The sequence below is a fragment of the Tympanuchus pallidicinctus genome, unplaced genomic scaffold (genome assembly GCF_026119805.1).
Source record: "Tympanuchus pallidicinctus isolate F22 unplaced genomic scaffold, pur_lepc_1.0 scaffold9, whole genome shotgun sequence".
Lineage (NCBI taxonomy): Eukaryota > Metazoa > Chordata > Aves > Galliformes > Phasianidae > Tympanuchus > Tympanuchus pallidicinctus.
In genome coordinates this window covers 2,188,187-2,207,840 of record NW_026294813.1, presented here as the reverse complement: position 1 = coordinate 2,207,840, position 19,654 = coordinate 2,188,187, and the positions used below count along the sequence as shown (strand labels likewise).

Below are 19,654 nucleotides of genomic sequence, written 5' to 3'. Positions count from 1 at the left end.
CTCTAACACGTGCCCTCCTAAAACTCACACTAAACGCAGCAGAGAAAGACAACTCTGCAGCGCAGTAAAAGGTCTGACCCCATCTTTTTCTAACGCTCCACCACAGCTGCACCCATTTGTACCACCACTGCAGGCACAAATACTTTACTTTTCATGGCCTATACATCTCTCTGGTCCTTATTTAGCTGCTGTTAATTAGGACACACCTGGCACTTGTATCCACCATCCCATAGCACTGGTCTGGATGGCTTCTTAGCTTGCTTCTGGCACCTACCTTCCTTTTCTGCATGCCATGTTACTTGTGCCTGCCACACTTCTTCCTCTTTCACAGCAATACCTACAGGAACTGACTCACAGTAACATATGTACCAGTATTTATTACCTAAAGATAAATAGAGGCCTGTCCAGACACAGTACACACACCTCAAAAGCATGATTCTTTTGCTGCAGCCTCGTGGTGCCATGTCACACCCTCGTGTTGTCAGAGCCACCTCGGGTTGTGAGCTCCTTTGTGCAGGGAATAAATCACTTCACTCGGCACTGCACAGGGCCTAGCAGACTCCAGCACCCTGCGAGATGGTACTTTGTGGTGTCAACCGAAGATCGTAGCTACTTCAGACAGCCGCCACATCCACCCCGCGCACTGGGCTTAGCTGCGAGGCCGGGACTGACAGCACCGAGGGTAGACGTGGGAGTCCAGACAGCCCAGGGCAGCCAAACCGCGGTGAGCGCAAGGCCGGGCTGGCAGCCCCGGGTGGCACCACGCGCGCTGCTAGGGCTCTGCTGCCGCCCCGGTAGTACCTGACCCGTCCTCCCCGCAGCGGGCAGCAGCACCAATAGCCCCGCATCACACCAGGCTCGCACCGGGGCCCAACGCGCTGCTAAAGGGGCGGGCGGCGACGGGCACAGCCCCTGGTCTGTCAGCGGGCGGAGCTCCGGGACTGAGAAGGGGGCGGCCGCCGACAGGGTTGGAGCCCGCGCCGGGGGCGGGGCGGAGACAGCGCCGGCGGCGGGCACTGCACCGCCTAGCACTAGGTCGGCGAGCGCAGCCGGGGTGAGCTGAGCCCGGGCGCTCTGCGGAGAGCGGAGTCGAGGCGGCGGCTCGGAGGGAGGTGGCGGCGGTGCAGCCGCTGAGGTAAAGCGGGTGCCGCTGCGGCCGCCTCGCGTGGAACGGACCCGGGGGGAGCACGGCGCCAGTCGCGGGCGGAGGGCAGGGCGGTGCGGGGCCGTGTGCGACCGGGCGCCGGCGGAGGACTGGCTGAGCGGGAGCCGTCCCCGCGACTTTTTCCCCCGTCCGAAGCGCCGGGTTGCCGCCGAGCACCGCGGCGCCGCAGGCCCAGGGCAGGGCGGGCGGACGGACGGCGCCGTGCCCCGGCGGCGGCGGCGCTTCTCCCCCCGCGGCTCCGCGCTTCCTGGTTGAGCTCTGCCGGCGGTGCCGGGGCGCGGGGTGAGGCCGGGCTCTCCCGCGGCTCCGGGTGCCGGCAGGAAGCGGCAGGGAGGTCAAGCCGGTGGCGCCGAGAGCAGCGCCAGCCCGGCGTTCGGCGCCCGTCTCCGCGCCGGGGATAAGTGGCCCCTGCGGAGGGCCGTCCTGCGGCGGAGCTGCCCCGCGGCTGCACGAACCGCAGCGGCGTTGCCCTCCTGCTCGGCGTTGCTGCTGTTGTGAATGGGTTCCCTGAAGCGGTCTTTACGCTGCCCGCTTTCTCGCATAGCTGTGCTGCCCCTTCGGCGGCTTTGAGATGCTTCAGAGTGGGATGTGCTTTGCAGGATCCTGTGTTAAGTTAATGCCTTAGTTGTCTGCATGTTGTTCAGCGGTAGGGTCTCCACGGGCTTTAAAGCTGTATTTGAAAGGCTGGAATTTGCTTACGGAGTTGCGTGTGTATTTTTCCTAATACTTCAGTGGCTGTCTCTAGCATCATTTTCTGGCAGAGAATGCTGCTCGCTGTGGCATTGCCGTAGTTACCTCCTTTTGGGGAGCGGCAGCATCGCTAGAGATGTTACAGGTGTGTAGACACCTAGTGGGGAGAACAGGCGGGCTCCGAGCGCGGCGGCAACAGCTGGTGCTCCAGTGGCTCCCTTAGTTAGTGCTAGTTAGGTAGCCTGAATTTCAACCATGTAATAGCTTTGGAAGGAAAGTTACTGCTTTCCTGGAAATATCTGGAGTAAGTATTAGGGGACAACAATCAAGAGTGAGAGACGACAGTACAGCCAGGTATGGATCATTATATGTGACAGTTGAAAAGTGAAGAAAGTCCTTACTGCCTTACCAGAGGTGCGCAGTCCCTCTGGCTGGACAGCAGTAGTGTGGATCCATGGAGCAGAAGCTGTTTTTTCTTCTCTGTCCCCAAAAGAATGCTGGTGTGGGAGGAAATGCTCAGGTACCAGCCATGTGGGACCCAAACATCTGAGCAGGGGGAGAACCTTTTACGTCTCATTCCTTTTCTACTTGAATTTACACAAACATCTTGCAACTTTCTGGTGAATGTTAAAATCTCAGTCTGTCAGCACGCGTGACATAAATCATTTCATTGTGACCAGAATTCTGCCTGAAGTTGGGAATCTTTCACTGCGATCAAGCTCTTAGTAAATAAAAACCAAATGAACGCTTGGTTCTTTTACAATGCTTCCTCCTCCTTTTCCATTCCACCCGCCAACTGGAAATCCAGTAATACATCATCTCAAATATAATAATGTTTCTTGCCTAAAGTGTTTGGTTTGGGGTTTTTTTGCTCTACTTAGGATGATCTCCAAGCTATTTATTTTAAGAGTAATTAACTTAAATCAGTTTGAGACAAAATGTCTGAGGGCAAAGACCGTGTAAGCCCCACTCAGAGTAAAGAGAGTCTGTTTATAAAGAGAGTCTTAGCAGAGCAGAAAAGAACAGGAAGAACTTTCCAAAAGGGATTTTTGGAGACACAACAGCATTGCTGCTGGAGGAATGCTCTTTATCCATCCATGTACCATACGGCTGTCTGCAAAGTTCTTGGAGACACCGAACTTCACAGGCCCTGATAATATAAAAGAGTGCGTGAGTGTTGGATCAGTCAGAGGTTCAGATGTGGGGACCCTGTACCTGGGGCAGTGCTGAGCAGTGTGTATGGACCAGAGCTGCGGCTCTCAGTCTTGGTTTGGTGGATTTGGGGAGGCTTTGCTGCCATCATTGAATGGAGTTGTTCTGGAATGCAATTATGTCACGCCTTTTGTTCTTATAGTTTTTGAATTTTTAAAAATAAGCTTTAAAAATGTCATAAACTCTTTCTTCTGCTATTACAGCATTTCAAATTCTGCATCGTCAGACGAAATGCAAGACATACAAATACTCATTTTAAATATCTGTCCATAAAGTTGCTATGATACATTTGATAATAAAAGATCAGAGGCGTAGGTCAAGTCAGTTAAATTATGCAGTGTTTAGACGACGTATTTGGTTAGCAGCCAAAACGCCTGCAGGCAGTAGGAATAAAATGAGTACTTGTAGCAGGGCACTTGTTGAGCCCTTCTTGAAAAGAAAATATTTCTGAATATTTAGCGTAGTAGAAGTAGCTTTTTAGCAGGTCTTGCTGTGTGCTGTTGGTTTTGATTGGAAACATTTGGATTATCTCCAGCATTTAAATCTAAGGGGTGAAAGTGTTTTGTTTCTTTGGTTTATGGGAGGAATTTGTGCTTTTGAAAAGATTTCTGTACAATTTATTTGATACCTGTGCTGTTGATTTTTGTTCTTCCCCCTTCTACTGCCTTTTTTTTTTTTTTTTTTTTTTTTTTTCCTAATTCATGCCTATTCACTTTCTCCTGGTAGAAAAGCTAAAATTAAATATCAGTGAAACTCTCCTCATGTTAATTTCATAGTCTGTGATGTTTGGTGGTATGTGCTAAGGCACATAGTTTGGGTTTTCAGAAGTGGCTACAGAAATTTCTCATGAAAATTTTGGTGGGAACTGGAGGCCTGATTCATGTGACTGGATTTGCAGAATTTTAAAACAAGTACTTGTGTGTAGGCTTCTTTAAAATGAGAAGTCTAATTGAGACTCATATAATTCTTCCCTATAGCAAAACTGGTTGCAGTGGATGATAAGGAAGTTCTTCAAGAACTTGCAGTAGTTTCTTATGTGTTCTCTTACGAGAGATGTTGTGCAATAAGCTGCATGGGATTATATTTAGACTCAGTAGACTGAGGAGAAGCCACATATGAGCCAGGGATTGGACCATACACTGGAAAAGGAAGCCTGTGTGCATTCTTATAAACACTTCTTAGCTTTTTCAGACAGTGTTCCTAGGACCTGCTGACTGAGACTTTGAAGACTGAGACTGAGACTGAGAAAATGGTGTGGAAAAGAGAGGTCAGAGGTTCCCTTTTTCATTCCTGTCTGTTGTTGTCCAAGTGCATTGTGAAGAGAAATGCTACAGAAAGAACTCCAGCTTTCTGTAGCATTAAGCATACATTATGCAGTTAATATTTTACCTACTGGTATTGCATAGTCCCCTCAGGTCCTCTATTCAGCTGTAGTTCAGGAGTTTCAATGCACTTTTGAATAGTTGGCACTTTCTGGTTCCCAGTATAGCATTTCAAATTACGAGTGGGCTTGACTTTTTAAGGAGATAAAAATGAGTGGTCAAAATGATGTTTAGAAAACTTTCACTGTGTGCTTTTTCTATATGCCTTTAAGCTACTGTTTCCTAAATTTAACTTTTTACTCATATTTTTTCCTCTAAGTCAGGCAATCTTGAGTCAAAAAAGCCTGTAGTCTCTTGCCTGTAGTGTAATTTAAGTGTACACCCTGGTACCTTTCTCCTCTAGTGCTGCTTAGGTGGTCCGGGCGTGTCTGTTTCAGTTGCTGGTTATTTTTTCAATATTATGCTATAAACACAGTACAGAACATCTGGATGATGGGGGAGTGGTAGAGCCTGTCTTTTGTAAGAAAGTATAAGTATTATATCCATCAAGTAAAATAATTTGAGACGTATTGTTGCTCCTGTATATTAGAGAAGGGTGCTTCTGTCCAAGAGTTTTTGGGGATACAGGTTTTGGGTTGTGAGGTGATGCTTGCTTTCTGCATAAACAGCAAGAGATTAAATAGCCCAGCACTGAGTTCTGAGAGCATCAGCACAAATTACAGTGAGCTCCACCTCTGTCCTGACCTTTTGGCATGGGGTTGTGGCTATGTGTCTTCAGGGAGATAACTAGTAAAATCTTGCCAGGTTAGATGCTGCATTGACAGGATGCCTTATGGGCTTAGAGCAATCTCTGTCAGAGCCATAAGCCACAGAAAAGAAAGACAGTACATAGCAGCTTGTCTTATACTGTAGGAATAGAAATTTGGTTCAATACCTTCACAAAACACAGATTTGTGTATATATGTATTTTATGTGTGTATGTGAGGTTGCTTTCTTTTATGGATTACACTATCTCTGCCGGGGTTATGGAAAACTTAAATCATAACCAGAATCCCAAGTTCACGAGTGACTGTACCAGTTTTCTCTTTTCTTTCCAGGAAGAGCATGCATGCAGTGTTCAGTGACAGAATATTTAAGGTACGTGCACGTCTATGGCAAGTTCATCAGATGGTGTGACTGGCTATGAGCATCAGCTGAAGTTGAGCATGGAGATTGGGAAGTTCCAGCAAGCTGAGAAAAGGAACTATTTGGAAGAGTTCTGCTAGACATAGAAGAAGTGGAACACATTCTTCTGCAACAGTAATTGATTCAGAATAAATACACAAATTAAAAATCATCAGCAGTGAAATGATAGACCCTGGTGCTTTTTGATTTTCTGGCGGATTTTATTACTTAGGCATTGCTATTGACACTTTTATTATCCCATTTAGTACATCTTGAATCTGTCTGTAAATTAGAATATAACTGGACAATTGCATTTTGATTATTTAACATTCAAAGTGTTATTAAACAGAATTTGCCAAGATGAGTGCTGAAGGATATCAATACAGAGCTTTGTATGACTACAAAAAAGAGCGAGAGGAAGACATTGACTTGCACTTAGGAGATATATTAACTGTGAATAAAGGTACCTTACTAGCACTTGGATTCAGCGAAGGGGAAGAAGCAAAGCCTGAGGAAATCGGTTGGTTAAACGGCTTTAATGAAACCACAGGGGAGAGGGGGGATTTTCCAGGAACTTATGTAGAATACATTGGAAGAAAAAAAATATCCCCCCCGACCCCAAAGCCTCGTCCTCCTCGACCCCTTCCTGTAGCACCAAGTCCTGCAAAAGCTGAAGCAGAGAGTGAGCAACAAGGTTAGTACTGACTTCAGAAGGTGTATGTGTGTGTTTTTGTGTACGTTTGTCATATTTTTCAGATATTTTTGCTTCATTGGCTTATATGACTGTGTTTCCACGTCTTAACGCATACTCGTCAGTTTTTTTTTTTTAGTGCCTGCAATCCATTCAAGCAATTAAGAATTATATGTGCTTAAAATATTTAGCTCGTAAAATCTGTGGTCTCATGTGCTTTGTCTCAGTTACTTGTCACTGCAGTGCCTTACTGTGAAGTACATCTCTTAAAGATATACTTAAAATTCACAACCACAAAGGCTAAAACGGAGAATGAATGAGCAGGTCAACATTTATTTAAGGTTTCTAAGATGCTGATTGAAATGGTTTCTTCAGTTATTAATCATGTTAAAAATTTTCTTGGTCAATCTGATGGTACAAACTGCATAAAAACATCAAATTTGTATCATGTTATCTGCTGTTAGCAACAGACTTGCGAACTTTGTCACAAAGGTTTTCATCTGGCATTAAAGTAAGAGCAGGTAGGTGTTTAAAAATGAATTGTAGAGTGATGAAGAGAAATTTGGGTTTAATTTCTATTTCAGGGTAGAGCATGCAAGTAGAAAAAATAACCCTTATATAAACAAGGGAAATAACTTCCTTTGTATAAACATAATTTGCTTTCTGACCCACATTTGCTAAGTAGATTGGGCAGAGCTTAGGCAGGATGTGATTGGAATTCTTCTGTTAGTAGAAGAAAGTCTTAAGAATCGCAAAAAGCGGTAGATTTAAAAACAAAATAAGAAAGCCTTCATGTGTCTACTTTACGTACGTTCAGATTATAGAGCTTTACACAGAAATAAGCCACATCCATCTGAATCTGAGTCATACATTGGTCTCTCACTTCCCAGAACTCTAGAATGTTTCATATTGCTTTAGCATCTAATACTTTAAATTCTCAGTGTTTGTAACCTTTGGGAATAGGAGTTGTCGTATGTGATCCTGACTCCTGAATAGTATCGTTGCATTCTGCCTTCCTCAAAAACAATTGCAACATTTTGCAAAGTTCTGTTGTCAGTTTATCAGCTTCCATCCCAATTCACTTACTGTGGTGTTATATTTAGGTGTGCTGGTAATCATCAAAGATAAAAGTAGAATTTTTAAAAATTGTATGCGGCAACGAAGCAGATACCTGGAAGAAGCATTTCTAGGTTGGTGAGGGCTTAATAATGAGTAGGCCAGAACTGTTTTGCACAGCAGTAGCCTTAAGTACTGAAGAAATGCTAGTTAGTGCATAGTATCTACATATGCATCATCATTAGAGCAAAGGAAGGGGTCAGCTGGATGTGTGGCTACGTAGGTCGCACCTCCCTGAGCACTCAGCCTCTAGTCACACAAGTCTCATAGTTTCTTATTCGATTACTTCTGAATGTCTTTGCACTGGAATGAAATTTTTTCTTCTTTGATAATTCCTTTCTTTAGATGCTATTACAGATCCTTTCTCTAGATGCTAAGATATTTCTTTTCTGTCTTAAGCCACTGGGATGGATGCTGAGATAGTTGTCTTCATCACATATAGCTGCAGAATAACCACCGCTTTATGTGTAGACACCTTGGTGTTAACAGGTTATTCTGAGAGGCAGAGAGCGGATGGAAAATCTGTTCACATGTGCGCTGCGGTGAAGTAACCATTACCAAGGCTTTGATGCACTTAATGCTTTAAACATCATTAGTGCTTTATAACTGGCTTGGTCTTTGTGCTCATGCATGATGCTCATGTGCCACAGCTCTGTGTTGAGAAGTCTCAGTGTTAATCTTGCAGTTTCTGAGCTCCTGAGAATTGTATTTGTAACAGGCCGAGTTCAAGGTTCTGGCTGCTGAAGTCTGAAATCCTGGTGCAGATTTGGGGGGGCTGTGCAGAAACACTCTTCAGATTCCTTGGGTTTAGTTCATGCTCCCATCCTTAGGGACAAAGTCTCTCCTGACGTGAAGTTTACTCCTTCAGAACAGATTAGTGTTTTCATGCAATATGTTTATTTTTTAATAGTTTGGGTCTCTACAGAGTTTTGAAACAAGAAAGTGTTCTAATTTCTGAATTTTTTAACCTTAAAGTCTGTCTGGAGACATCATTATGTTATGCACTGACGTTTTTAAGGATGAGCTTGCAGTCTAAACATATATTTTTCTGATTTAAAAAAAAAAAAAAAAAAAAAAAAGTTCCCATAATCTTTTTTAATTGAAGATTTTAAACTCCCATGTAAATGTCCAGGCATGTTCAGCACCAGGAATTAGAGAGAAACACTGAAATATGAACTCCAAATGGCTGAAGAGATAGGGTAAACTGTTTCTAAGATTGTGAATACTTCAAAGAAATTGGGAAACTTAATTTTACTTGTGTCCTTTCACAGTTCTTTTTGCAGGAAAGAGCCAAGGCAGTGAGTGCTCCAAACGCTTGAAATAAGTGTGGGAAGTACAAGGAAAGAATACTATAAAAATCTAAATGAAAGTGGAGCCTTTTAAGTAAGCAGAATAGTAATAATAATAAAAAAAGATGCCTACAATACCAGAAGTGCAGGAGGAAATACAGTTCAGTTAAAGATAAGAATAACACAGCAATGCACATCTGACACTCAAAGAGCTTTGCTGTTTCTGCATTTGAAACTTGGTTCAGGGATTAGCACAGTTAATGTTGTCTGGCAATCAGTGTCATGGGCAGTGGCACTGCGCCAATCTGCACCAGCAGATTCTTCCCAGGATAATACTTGTCTCTACACCCCAAAAGTATATTTCAAGTGAATTAATGAGAAGTATGAAACTTGCTTGACCAAATACAGTCAAGTTTACATTTTCAGCATGTAATGATTTGAAACCGCTGTGTATGAATATAACAAAATAATGGGAAACTGGAAACAGACTCCTATAATGTATCTCAGTTATTTGTAATCCATATACTTTTTTCCTTCTGTGAGAAGACTATACTGTACATACCATGTGTGCATATTTTGAATAAGAACATTAGGAAGTGAATTGCGAATTTTTAAGATTTTGTATACAATTGTGAGCTTTAAATTTTACCATATGCATAGATTTTTTTAAAAAATTATTTTCTAATCACATCAGTAATCTCCAGGACTTCAATTATTCTGAATGTTTCTTCCCAGCCTTGTTAATTGTGCTCACTTGCTCATCGGTATGCACGTTTTTTAGTGTTGGATCAAACTTGCAGTACTTAACACCACACAGCCAGGTGCTGCAGGTGCTGTGATACAAGTAACAGTAGGCATCTAAACATCAGTGGGGCTGGTAACACTGGCAGAGCTATCAGGCTAGTGTCCTGTGTAGTCATACTCCTATTTACAAATTGGAAGGTCTTTTAAACATTGAAAGCTAATTTGAAAACAAATAAAACTGCTAGTGGTGTCAAGTTACGTTAAAGCATTTGTTTCCTTATTGTAGCACCTAGGCCAAATCTTTGTCCACGCTTCTATTTTATCAGTAACCCATTTAAATTGATTGAACCACTGATTGAGACCAAGCAGAGAACACTTGAATGATATTCAAGAACTGTTGCATTTGTGTCCATTTTTCTTTTACGTTTCTGAGTGAAGAATTAGAGATCATGTGAGTTTGTTTTGGTTTTGCTTGCTGTTTTGTGTTGTAATTGCATCTGAAAATACATGAAAAAGCAGAGGTTTCATTTTCAGACGTTGGTCAGGGCAGGGCTATCGAGAGGTGGATTTAACCCACGGTCGGTGCGAGGCCATCGGCGCCTGGCTTGCCATTTCTTCCCAGGCTACTGCCTGCACAGACAGACACCCAGCACAGGGTCATTTCTGCATTTCCTCCAGACCCCTGGAGTTCATGTAAAGCAGAACTCAGACTTGATGTGAAAAACTCTTTATTTTTTTTTTTTTTCTTTCTTCTTTTTCCCACATTGCAGCTGCGTAGTTCTGATTCTTGTTTCCTCTGAGTTCAGCTGAGCCTTCTGAACTTTGATTAAGCTGATCTGGTGCAACTATGTACTTTGGTTCATACAGTGGTGCTTCTCTACCAGGTATGAGTGAATGGATTTTAACCAGACTTCAATGTATAAAGCTTTGATTGACAGAAATATTTTTCTTCACTTGCAATGCTAAATTCCTACTTGTAAGTGAAGGTCATTTTTGCAGAAGACAGACCAGAAATTTAAGAGTAATCTGTGTGTTCTGATGTCTTGGAGCTTTCTGCTACTTCCTGTGAAACTTAAGATGATTGTTTATGTTGACAATACAATTTCAACTGTTTTAAAGCCTAAAAATAATCAGAAATTCTTCCTTCTTATGACGAAAAATAAATTTTAAGAAAAGAAAGTGACAAAACCATCAAAAAACAGCAGCTTTCTTCACTTTTCTCCTTGAACAGATACGGATCAGCAGCTTAGACAAAGATAATGACAGAATATTTGGAAACTCTTTTCTATCAAAGACCAGGTTGTGCGGTGTCTGACAAGGATCCAGACTGACAGAGAGGAGAAAACCGTTTGTGCATGCTTGAAGTGAATGCGCTACAGAATTTGTTTCTGTATTTAATTTTCCTATAAAATCAGTAGAGAGATGGAGTTCATGAAAATTATTTACATTTGTTAAGTAGGGGATATAATAGCAAGTGGAATGCAGCAAGCTGGGAGCCTTCGCTGGGAATGGAAGAGTCATCATCTCTCCTGATTCAAGAAAATGGAAAAAGGAAATCAGGGGGTGAAGTGATGAGTCACTATCTCATTTGGTGACTACATTTGCCACTCAATGCAGAGCCTTGGGCTTGTTCTAAATAGCCCAGTTTGAGAGCAAGTCTTCATTTGGCTAGTGTCATCAGAATGCCCTACAGTCACTAACTTTCAAAGCTGGTTGATTTTTGCTTGCAGTGAGAAAAGGGGCAGGTTAATGCCAGAAATCCTCACTATCTACTTCATCATAATGTTTCTCAGTGCATGAGAAACTTTATATTTATAACTGCCAAATTACCATATTTCTGAAAACAAAGCTCTCACTACCTGCTTTTACCACTAATGAAAAAAGAATTTTGCAAGCTGTATTGAAGTGAGAAAGAGCTCTTTTATTTTGCAGTGGTAAGTGGCAATTAAAATATTTTTTTGTGAACGCTATACAGAGCACAGGGTGATGCATACAAATGTTAGTTTGTGCTGCACGTTTGAGACCTGGGCAAGTTCATGGCTGATGCTTGTCCCCATCTGCTGGTGGAGGAGAAAGGAAACAAGAGAAAGGAGGGAGCTTTACAGCCTTTGTCTTCCATATTGTAGTTGTGATGGAATACCATGTGAGAGAGAGTTTTTAGGAAAAATGTTTTATTTTACTTGGACAGATGTTATTTCTGAAGAAAAACATACCACTCGGGGAGCAGAGAAGCTCCTGCTGATCCCTGAGGATGACCAGATCTGGAAAGGCTTTGTATGGCTGATTTATTTATTTATTTATTTATTTATTTATTTTTACTTCAGTTGTATCAATTAGTCTCAAAAAAATAAAAAAAAATAAAAAAAAAATAAAAACAACCAACCCAAAACCCATCTTTCTCCACACACTTCAAGAAACTGGAAGCAATGTACTGTACAATTTTGTTGCTATAAGAAATGTTTGTCTGTTTTGCATTACACTCATTTTGATGCACTTTTCTATAGTTACAACAGAAGCATCATGTTGAGTGATTTTGTTGGCGCTTCTTTAGCCTTCTGTAATATAGACAAAGTATTTTAATATATCTTACTGACATGAATGATCCTGGGGCAAGATGCAAAACAAAGCAAAGGTAAAATAGCCTGCTCCTCTCAATTGGATTTATCTTGATCTTTCTTCTCGCTGTGATCCAGGAACATCTGAAAAAAGTAACTGGCTAGCAAATAGTTCTTACTTAAATTTGCATATGATAAGATCAGTTTGTGAGTTTCAGTAACACATGGTGGTTTGTATTTGCCAAGAATGGATCACTCTGCACCCTGAGCGAACAGCCATGCCCACTTAAATAGTTGTGTGATGCCATATAAACATACAGATTTTCTTGTGTGAAAGAACACAGGTGTTGTAACTACAGCTGACTGTGTTCTCTTTCACATCTGTGTCTTGCTGCAAAGCTGCTTTCCATGATGAACATCCATGAAATCAATCTGAAGGCTTCAATACAAAGAACTGCTTTATTTTAATAGCTAAAAATGATAAGGGGAATTACAGGATTTTAAAAAAGAATTCAACTGGAAAAGGATGTTAAGTCCTGAGAACAATTTGGTGAGACTCTGGATACTTAGGAGAATTTAGAGAGAGAATATTAGGCTGTGTAAAAAAAATGACTGCGGTTAAAGCTTAACTTCTACTCAAGCTTTCAGTAAAATACACGTCTAAAACCGATTCTTGTTTGTCTTTCCATCCATGAAAGTACTGATTTTATTTTTCATGTTATATATGCATTTGTTATTTACACTTTGTTGTAGAAATTCTCACATTCCGGAACATCACCTGGTGTGCTGGCAGGTGTAAATTTTCATGCTAATGTATCTCCTTCTTTCATTCCTATTTTAATGGTGTCTGAAGTGGTCTAGAAGATAGCACTCAAACAGTATTCTTTATATTCTGTTTTACAAAGAGTTTGCATGGTTTACTTGTAAGACTGCGTCTGATAATAGTAAGTAGGTTCACACCTTTTTAGGTAATAAAGATGTGCAATCAAAAGTCCTCAGGACAGTTTTCAAAGCACACTACTGCTCTGAACCAGGGAAAGATGTGATTATGTATGGTTCGTACTCTTAAATATCCTTTAGGACTATCTTGTATGTCAAAGCTACTGTGTAAACTGTAGCATGAATGATGAGAAAGGTCTTTAACAGTTCAGCTAGCTATCAGGCAGTGTGCTTTTATGATTCTCTGCATTTCTTCGTATGTGGTTGGCATTACTTGCATACAGCAGACATGGAGGGCAGCTGCTAGATCTATGCTCTGTGATCCAGCTCAGAACCCTTTCTGGTTCATCAGTACAGATCAACATCTTCTAGTAGTTCTTAAGCAGCTATTACATATTTCAGTAAATAAGCAAGGCCTAATCTAGGCTGATTTTTCTGCAGTTTTTATTGTGCATGGTGCAACGCTGCACTGGAAGACCAGAGGTAAAATTAACTCTTGTTATCTTTTGAGATTTCCTTCTTTAAAAAAAACAAAAAAACCACCCAAAAATATAAAGATGTTGCTCAGTTTCACCAATTTCAATTTAGCACATCATGTTGATAGTTCAGGAGTTCTTTTCTTTCTCTCTTGGAGTTGCCTGATGCAGCATGTCTCAGCATTACTGTGCCATGGCTGCACTGGAAAGGGAAGAGAGCGGTACAAGGTGAGCTCTGTGGTGCAAGGAGGAAAAACACCTTTCCAGAGGCTTGATTCCTTGAGTTTTGTCTTGTTAACAACTACAACTGCAAAATTTATTTTAGCAGGTAGGAGAGAAAAGTTTAGCATCTCCACTGATTTCATCCTAGTTTTCTTCATCCCATCTGATGATGAGCTGATGAGCGTGGAGGATTAGTCTTGGTGAAGGGCTTGTAAATGGTATTGAACACTGCAGATCTGTGTTTCAAAGCCTATCATGCTTGCTTCTCAAGCAGTCTGTGTCAAAGGTGGAACTTTTAATTTGTGTGGTTACCTTTTAATTTCCAAGCCCTCTTCCTAAGCTGCTTCTTGCTCGAGGTAGACCAAAGCACTTAAGTTATAAAATTAATGAAAGAAACCACTAACTATGCACAGTGGTAGATAAGGTTTCATAGCTGTGAGGCTTTATTATCTATGCAGAACCGTTCCAGAAATATGCAGTGAAAGGCAAAGATTTGCAGCAATTTTCCTACTTTCACATGGTTTTTAACACTTTGAGGACACATTCCAGTCCTCTGTTGTTGATTTTTTTTTATTATTATTTTTTAAATAAGCTCTGCTTGAATGGAGAAGTGAAAAAGTCTGTTGCGTGTATGAACACAGCAGTGAATTGTTTCCTGGCTGCTACACAGCTGTTTGGCACAGGTGAGGGCTGACAGAGGCGACTGCGAAGCCTGCTGTGGTTTCCTGCTTGCCTCCCAATTGACTGGTGTGCAGTTGAGGGCTGTCTAACCTGCCCTGTCTAATCAGTCTTAGAGCTGTAAGACTCTGGGGTGGGATGCTGGTGGGATGCAGCAAGGCGTATTCTGTGCACTTTTCTGTCACCTCTGCCAAACACAGATCCCAGAGTGGCCTATGTGGAGTGATGCATGGGTCTTCAGTGATGACTTGGTGACATCTGGGAGCTCCTCTGCAGCACAAATTCTTGGCTGACCAGAATTGATTACTTTGTGACTCTTAGTAGTAGTTCTGTCATTTATTCTGTGCCTTGTATTTATTGCATTGTTTGCAAAATATTCTTTCTCTTGAGAGAAATGTCAGAAAATGTTATCCCTTTACATTCTGAAATGACTAATTTTGAAAGTGTTAGAGTTGGATCTATACAGATTTTCAAGTATAGTAGAGAATATTTTTTTGCCAGTCCAAATCTATTCAGTTGTTCTGAAGCCAGAATAATGTAGTTGCTCAATAGCCTACATAAGCAATTTTCTTACGGAGGGAAAGTTCCACTGTGAGCTAGTTCTGAGACGAAAAGTTGTTGTTTTTTTTTAGTGGATCTCACAGTCTGGCTTCTTCAATAGAGAAAGTGTTAAGGAACTCATACTCAAAACAGTAAGTAGCAAAATCTTCATATCAAATATCTGGAAATAAAGGACTTTTTTGTTTACTTAGTTAGGGGTCCTCAAGAGCACAGCAGGATGAATGTTTGAATTCTCCTTGCTCTGCTGAATTTATAATTTATTACTGTTGGTTGAAAGATTGTGCATTCCCCACTGCTTTCAACTGCTTTTTCTAACTTCCTCTTGAGTTCAAACTTAGTGTGGACAACTCCAAGACCCTTTTGTTAGCCTATGTAAGCTGCAACCTTATCTCTAAAACAGGAGATTTTTACAATCCAGTATTACCGAAATGCTTTTTTTGTTACAGTAAATCACCTAGAGTGACTAGCGTGAAGTCCTTCTGGCTTTTGGGAGAATTCCCACTGTCTGCTAGAGGAACATTTGGCACTCATCTGTTGCATGTAATGCTAATAATTGCTTCGGACTGTGTTGGTCTCTGTGCTAATGAAACGTCTTTTATATTCCTGGTGTTAAAACTTGCACTGACAAGGATACTGGTCTGGGGGGTTCGTTTCCAGTGATTTAAGATTCAGGACTATTGAGTTCAGCAGTTTAGCAAAAAAGGGGAAGACGGTTACCAACTGTTGTTTTTTTTCTCCAGATGTTTCCTCTAAGACAAATATCTAGGGTTTTATTATGACACAGAAAAAACACGCCAGTAAGATGAGAATGGTTTGGGTTGTTTTTTTGTGTTCATTGTTACATCTAACAACTAGTCAATCAAATACTGTGGTAGATCCTCTGGTAGTTCAGATGGGACATGCCTGTGCTTGTTAATGTGAGCTGCTCTCTTCTGAGCAGAGTTTTAGAGAGTTTTATTCAAAATCCTTTTGGATGCAAAGTAAAAATAAGATTATTTTAAAGTAATCTTCTTGTAAAGTATGCTTCTTGTAAATATTATGCATGGGATTTTTGTTTACTTAAAAGACATGTTCATACAAGAAGTAGCAGGCTTTTCTTTTGCTTTCCCTAAAATTGGTGGCAAAACACATTCTGACTTGAGAAGGAACAGGATCAGGCCTATAGGCAGGATTTAGCAGCAGTGGGACAAATCCCACAGCTGTTACTCTCATTTCTCTCAGGCAAAATTCCCATTACCCTTAGGGTCTGGTGCACAAATGCTATAATTACTCCTAGCTCTGTTCTGAAAAGATTCTCCCTTTTCAGTATACCAAATTGCATGTAATGTAAATGTGTGTAAAATGCTACACGTTAAAGTCTGATGTAAAGTAGGACAGTCTCTGTTTTTTTTTTTTTTCATGCATTTTGAAGACATGGAAGTGAAGTACTGTTAGAATCATCTTGTCTGAGTGCAGTCACAGGGCATGGAATTTCACTCCATGATTCCTGGGTTAAGCTCATAACATCTAGATGATTTTAAGCGTGTTTTTAATTCGCCCAAACTTCTCTCTTTAGAATGTACTTAATGGAGGCAACTTAAATTTTACCTACTTAAATGACTCTTTTAAAATAAGACTTGCAAATTTCGTAGGAGAGATGTCTTAATTGAGGGTGGAGGGACAGACATTTTGTAGTACTTGGTTAGGACAGTACTGAGATTATTTTCGCCAGGTTATTTTCTGCCATTATATTCAGGCACATTTTACTGTCTTACCTCTGCCTGCATTGTACAGCTTTACCAGCTGGAATCCAGCTATGAGCATCAAAAGCAAAATAATTATTAGAATGTGAGCGCATGCATTGAACAGATGTGGTGATATTTAATCTTGTCTCATTTTTTTCCTTGATACTGAGAATTTATAGTTTCAGATTCTCCTTTGTTGTTAGTGTAAATGTTGTAATAGAAGTGTGCATATTAGGATGCGTGCTTTAAGAAGCTTTTTCTTCACAATTTTATGTTGCATCTCTAATAATTTCTTTTATTGTGTTGTAGTTGTGATTTGCAGAAGGAATACAGGGAGTTTTCTAAATTATGGGAAATTATGTAGGAAATTACAGTACTTGAGACTTGACAGTAGTTTTCTGATACCAATTAGTAACTTGCTTACTTGAAAGATGTTTTTGGTACCATCTTTATTCTGCTGTGCCGTAAACTGTATCTTTATTTCACCCAGAGGTGTGGCAGTGCAATTTCATCCCAGTGTGGTAGACAAGAGATTTTTTTTTTTTTTTTCTGGATTATTCTATTGCAAGATTTCTGTCTAGGAAAATAATAGCCTAAAAGTTTGAACTTAAGAGGGTGTCAATATGGATGATAGATCAGTACTGGGGGGAGATAGGAAAAAGACTCTTGACACCTGGAAGAGGAATTCATTAACTTAGCAGGCACACAAAGAACACGGGAAAAGCTGTTCTGCCATGGAAGAATCTGTGCTGTCTTGTACCAGACCTTTCTGCCAAATTTGAAAAATTCGAAATACACCCCATGCATTTCCATATGAAGTTGCCTGTTCACCTTTTGTATTCTGGTTTTTTTTTTTTTTTTTTTTTTTTTTTTTTTAATTTTTCACATCTTCTATATAGTGATATGTAAACTGTGGGACCATTACTGTCTTAAGTACAAACAACTCAAGGACTCTGAAGAACTGTGGCATTTGATCTTTGAAAACCAAGGGTACAGGAATGCATGCTCCTATGAAAACCTCGAATTGCAAAAATCATTTGTAGTGGGCTGTAAAAGCATTTGACAGATTACGTGCAAGTATATACATGTGTGTTTCATTATTTGATTGCCTTAGGAGACTGGTGTTTAAGTTGGCAGATGTACTTATTAAAAGCAAAGCTCGTCAGTTGGCAGGATTACAGAATGCCAGAAGGAAAGGGAGAACAAATGCTGAGAGTAAGAGAATAAGTAATGCACATTGAGAAGCTGTAAAGACAGGAAAAATTGGGCTTCACTGTGGTTCTGATTGTTCTTTTGGGCTCAAGTTGATAGCCATATGAAGTAAAAGCATGAAGTTATTTAATTTCAAGACAAATTCAGTTTTTTGGAAAATCTAGAGTCTTCTGTCAGTGTAAGTACAATTTGGTCCCCCTGTTTGGGGCCTGTCAGAAATCTTTCATTCTTGCTTCTTTTTTTTTTTGCTGTCTCATATGAAAAAAGGGCACCCTCCTCTGAAACTCTGAAATAGAGTTCTGTCAGATGTTGGTGTACGTGGACACTTTAAAGCTTGGAAACTTTGCTCTTAGTGTTGATTAGTTTGATTAACAATTGCAGTATTGATTCCCAGTATATGTTAAGCTTCTGCATGTAATTTGATGATAAATAATTTGTAGCTGTTCTGCAAGGAAAGAAGCAACAGAAACCAAGCACCACCACAGCCTTTTTCATAGCAGTTTAGAATATTCCAGGGTTTTGGAGACCAAACAAGCTGATCATGTGCATCTCCAAGGCGTCTGTACCTGTGGCTTACCACTTGCTCTTTCCAGTCACATCCCTTCACATTCTCCTGCGGTACAGATCAGAATATTCTCTTCGTGTTTTGCGTTTTTTGTTCTTGACTGGATGCTGTTAGAATAACCAGTAGTTTTGCCTTGTCTCTTAAGACTTCTCAGTTTGAGAGTGGTGTTTGAAACGTGGGAAGCTGACTGGTGGAAAATTGACTTGATTAGTGGAGCGAAACGCAACAAAAAGAGAAGCAGAAGGGCTGTCTCCCCTGAGAAAGTAAGAAAAAAAATATTTCCCTATAAATGGGACCTAGATTTAGGTGATTGCTCAAATTGGTCTATCTGAAAGAGGCAATTAGCGGCACATTTATGGAAGGTTTACTATGAAGTATTACAGCGCTTTGTGAGGCTGCAGTGTGGGGATTCTGAGTCCTGCAGGAATTACATACATGCTGGGAGTAATGCTTAGATGAGTTAGACCAGTTGTCAGCTGTATTTACTGTTTCTGAAGAGTTTTGCAACTGTCTCAGTAAAGTTTAGTGAACGTGGATGAGCTAATTAGGACTCGAGTCTTCACAGATGTAACTGCTAGTTTAGAAGGGTAAAGCTAGAAGGGGGAATAAGTAGAAAGGTGCTGATTCTGATATATCAGGCAAGTCATGTGAAGTACCCTCAAAGACAGGGAGTCATAAGGCTATTACAAAAATCAGGTCAGTTTAAAATTTATTCATTCCTCTTCCTTCCGTTCTCGGCAGGGAGCTAGCTTCTGGAAGGATTCTCCATCTGAGAATCAAGTGAGCCATCCTTACGCTTCTTGGCATGGCCCATATTAACAAAAAAAAGAAAAAAGGGAAAGAAAGATGTTCTTCTAAAATGTCAAATAAAAAAGGAAAGAGGTCTATTTTTCTGTTGGGGTCAAGTAAAGGTAACTACTACTCTGGTTCTTTCTTCTGGCATGATGAAGATGGAGGTATTCTTCTGGAAAAGGATAATAGAACAGATGTATAAGAGTTCATTTATTTTGTTTTATTTTAATTTTATTCTTTCTACCCCAGCAGCGTAGCAGGAAAACAACCAGTATGATATACCTGGCCTTTGGACAGAATAGCAGCCAGTTCCCAATCCTTGCTGGCCAACCCTGAAGGCAGCATACTCCTTCCAGCCTTTCAGCCTCACAAACCTCCACCCGTTCCTTACTGAGTCATAGCTCAGACTTTTTTTTAAAAAAAATTTGATCACATCTTGTGCAACTTAGGCCAGTGTTTTTACTTCTTTGTTGCGTCCCATAATCAATGTACTGGAACAACTAAGTGATTATAGCTTTAAGCTTTCTCTGTGACTAT

At 40.8% G+C, this 19,654-nt stretch overlaps 1 protein-coding gene across 1 annotated transcript in view; it reads left to right on the top strand.

Annotated features, from left to right (window-relative positions):
* The first annotated feature begins 1,021 nt into the window (after positions 1–1,021).
* PIK3R1 (phosphoinositide-3-kinase regulatory subunit 1) overlaps positions 1,022–19,654 on the top strand; it is a 56,562-nt gene continuing 37,929 nt past the window's right edge. The window contains exons 1-2 of the mRNA XM_052670255.1: positions 1,022–1,135; positions 5,487–6,247. Of these exons, the coding sequence (XP_052526215.1) occupies positions 5,914–6,247 (334 nt within the window). The 5' untranslated portion in view covers positions 1,022–1,135; positions 5,487–5,913. The remainder of the gene's footprint in view (positions 1,136–5,486; positions 6,248–19,654) is intronic.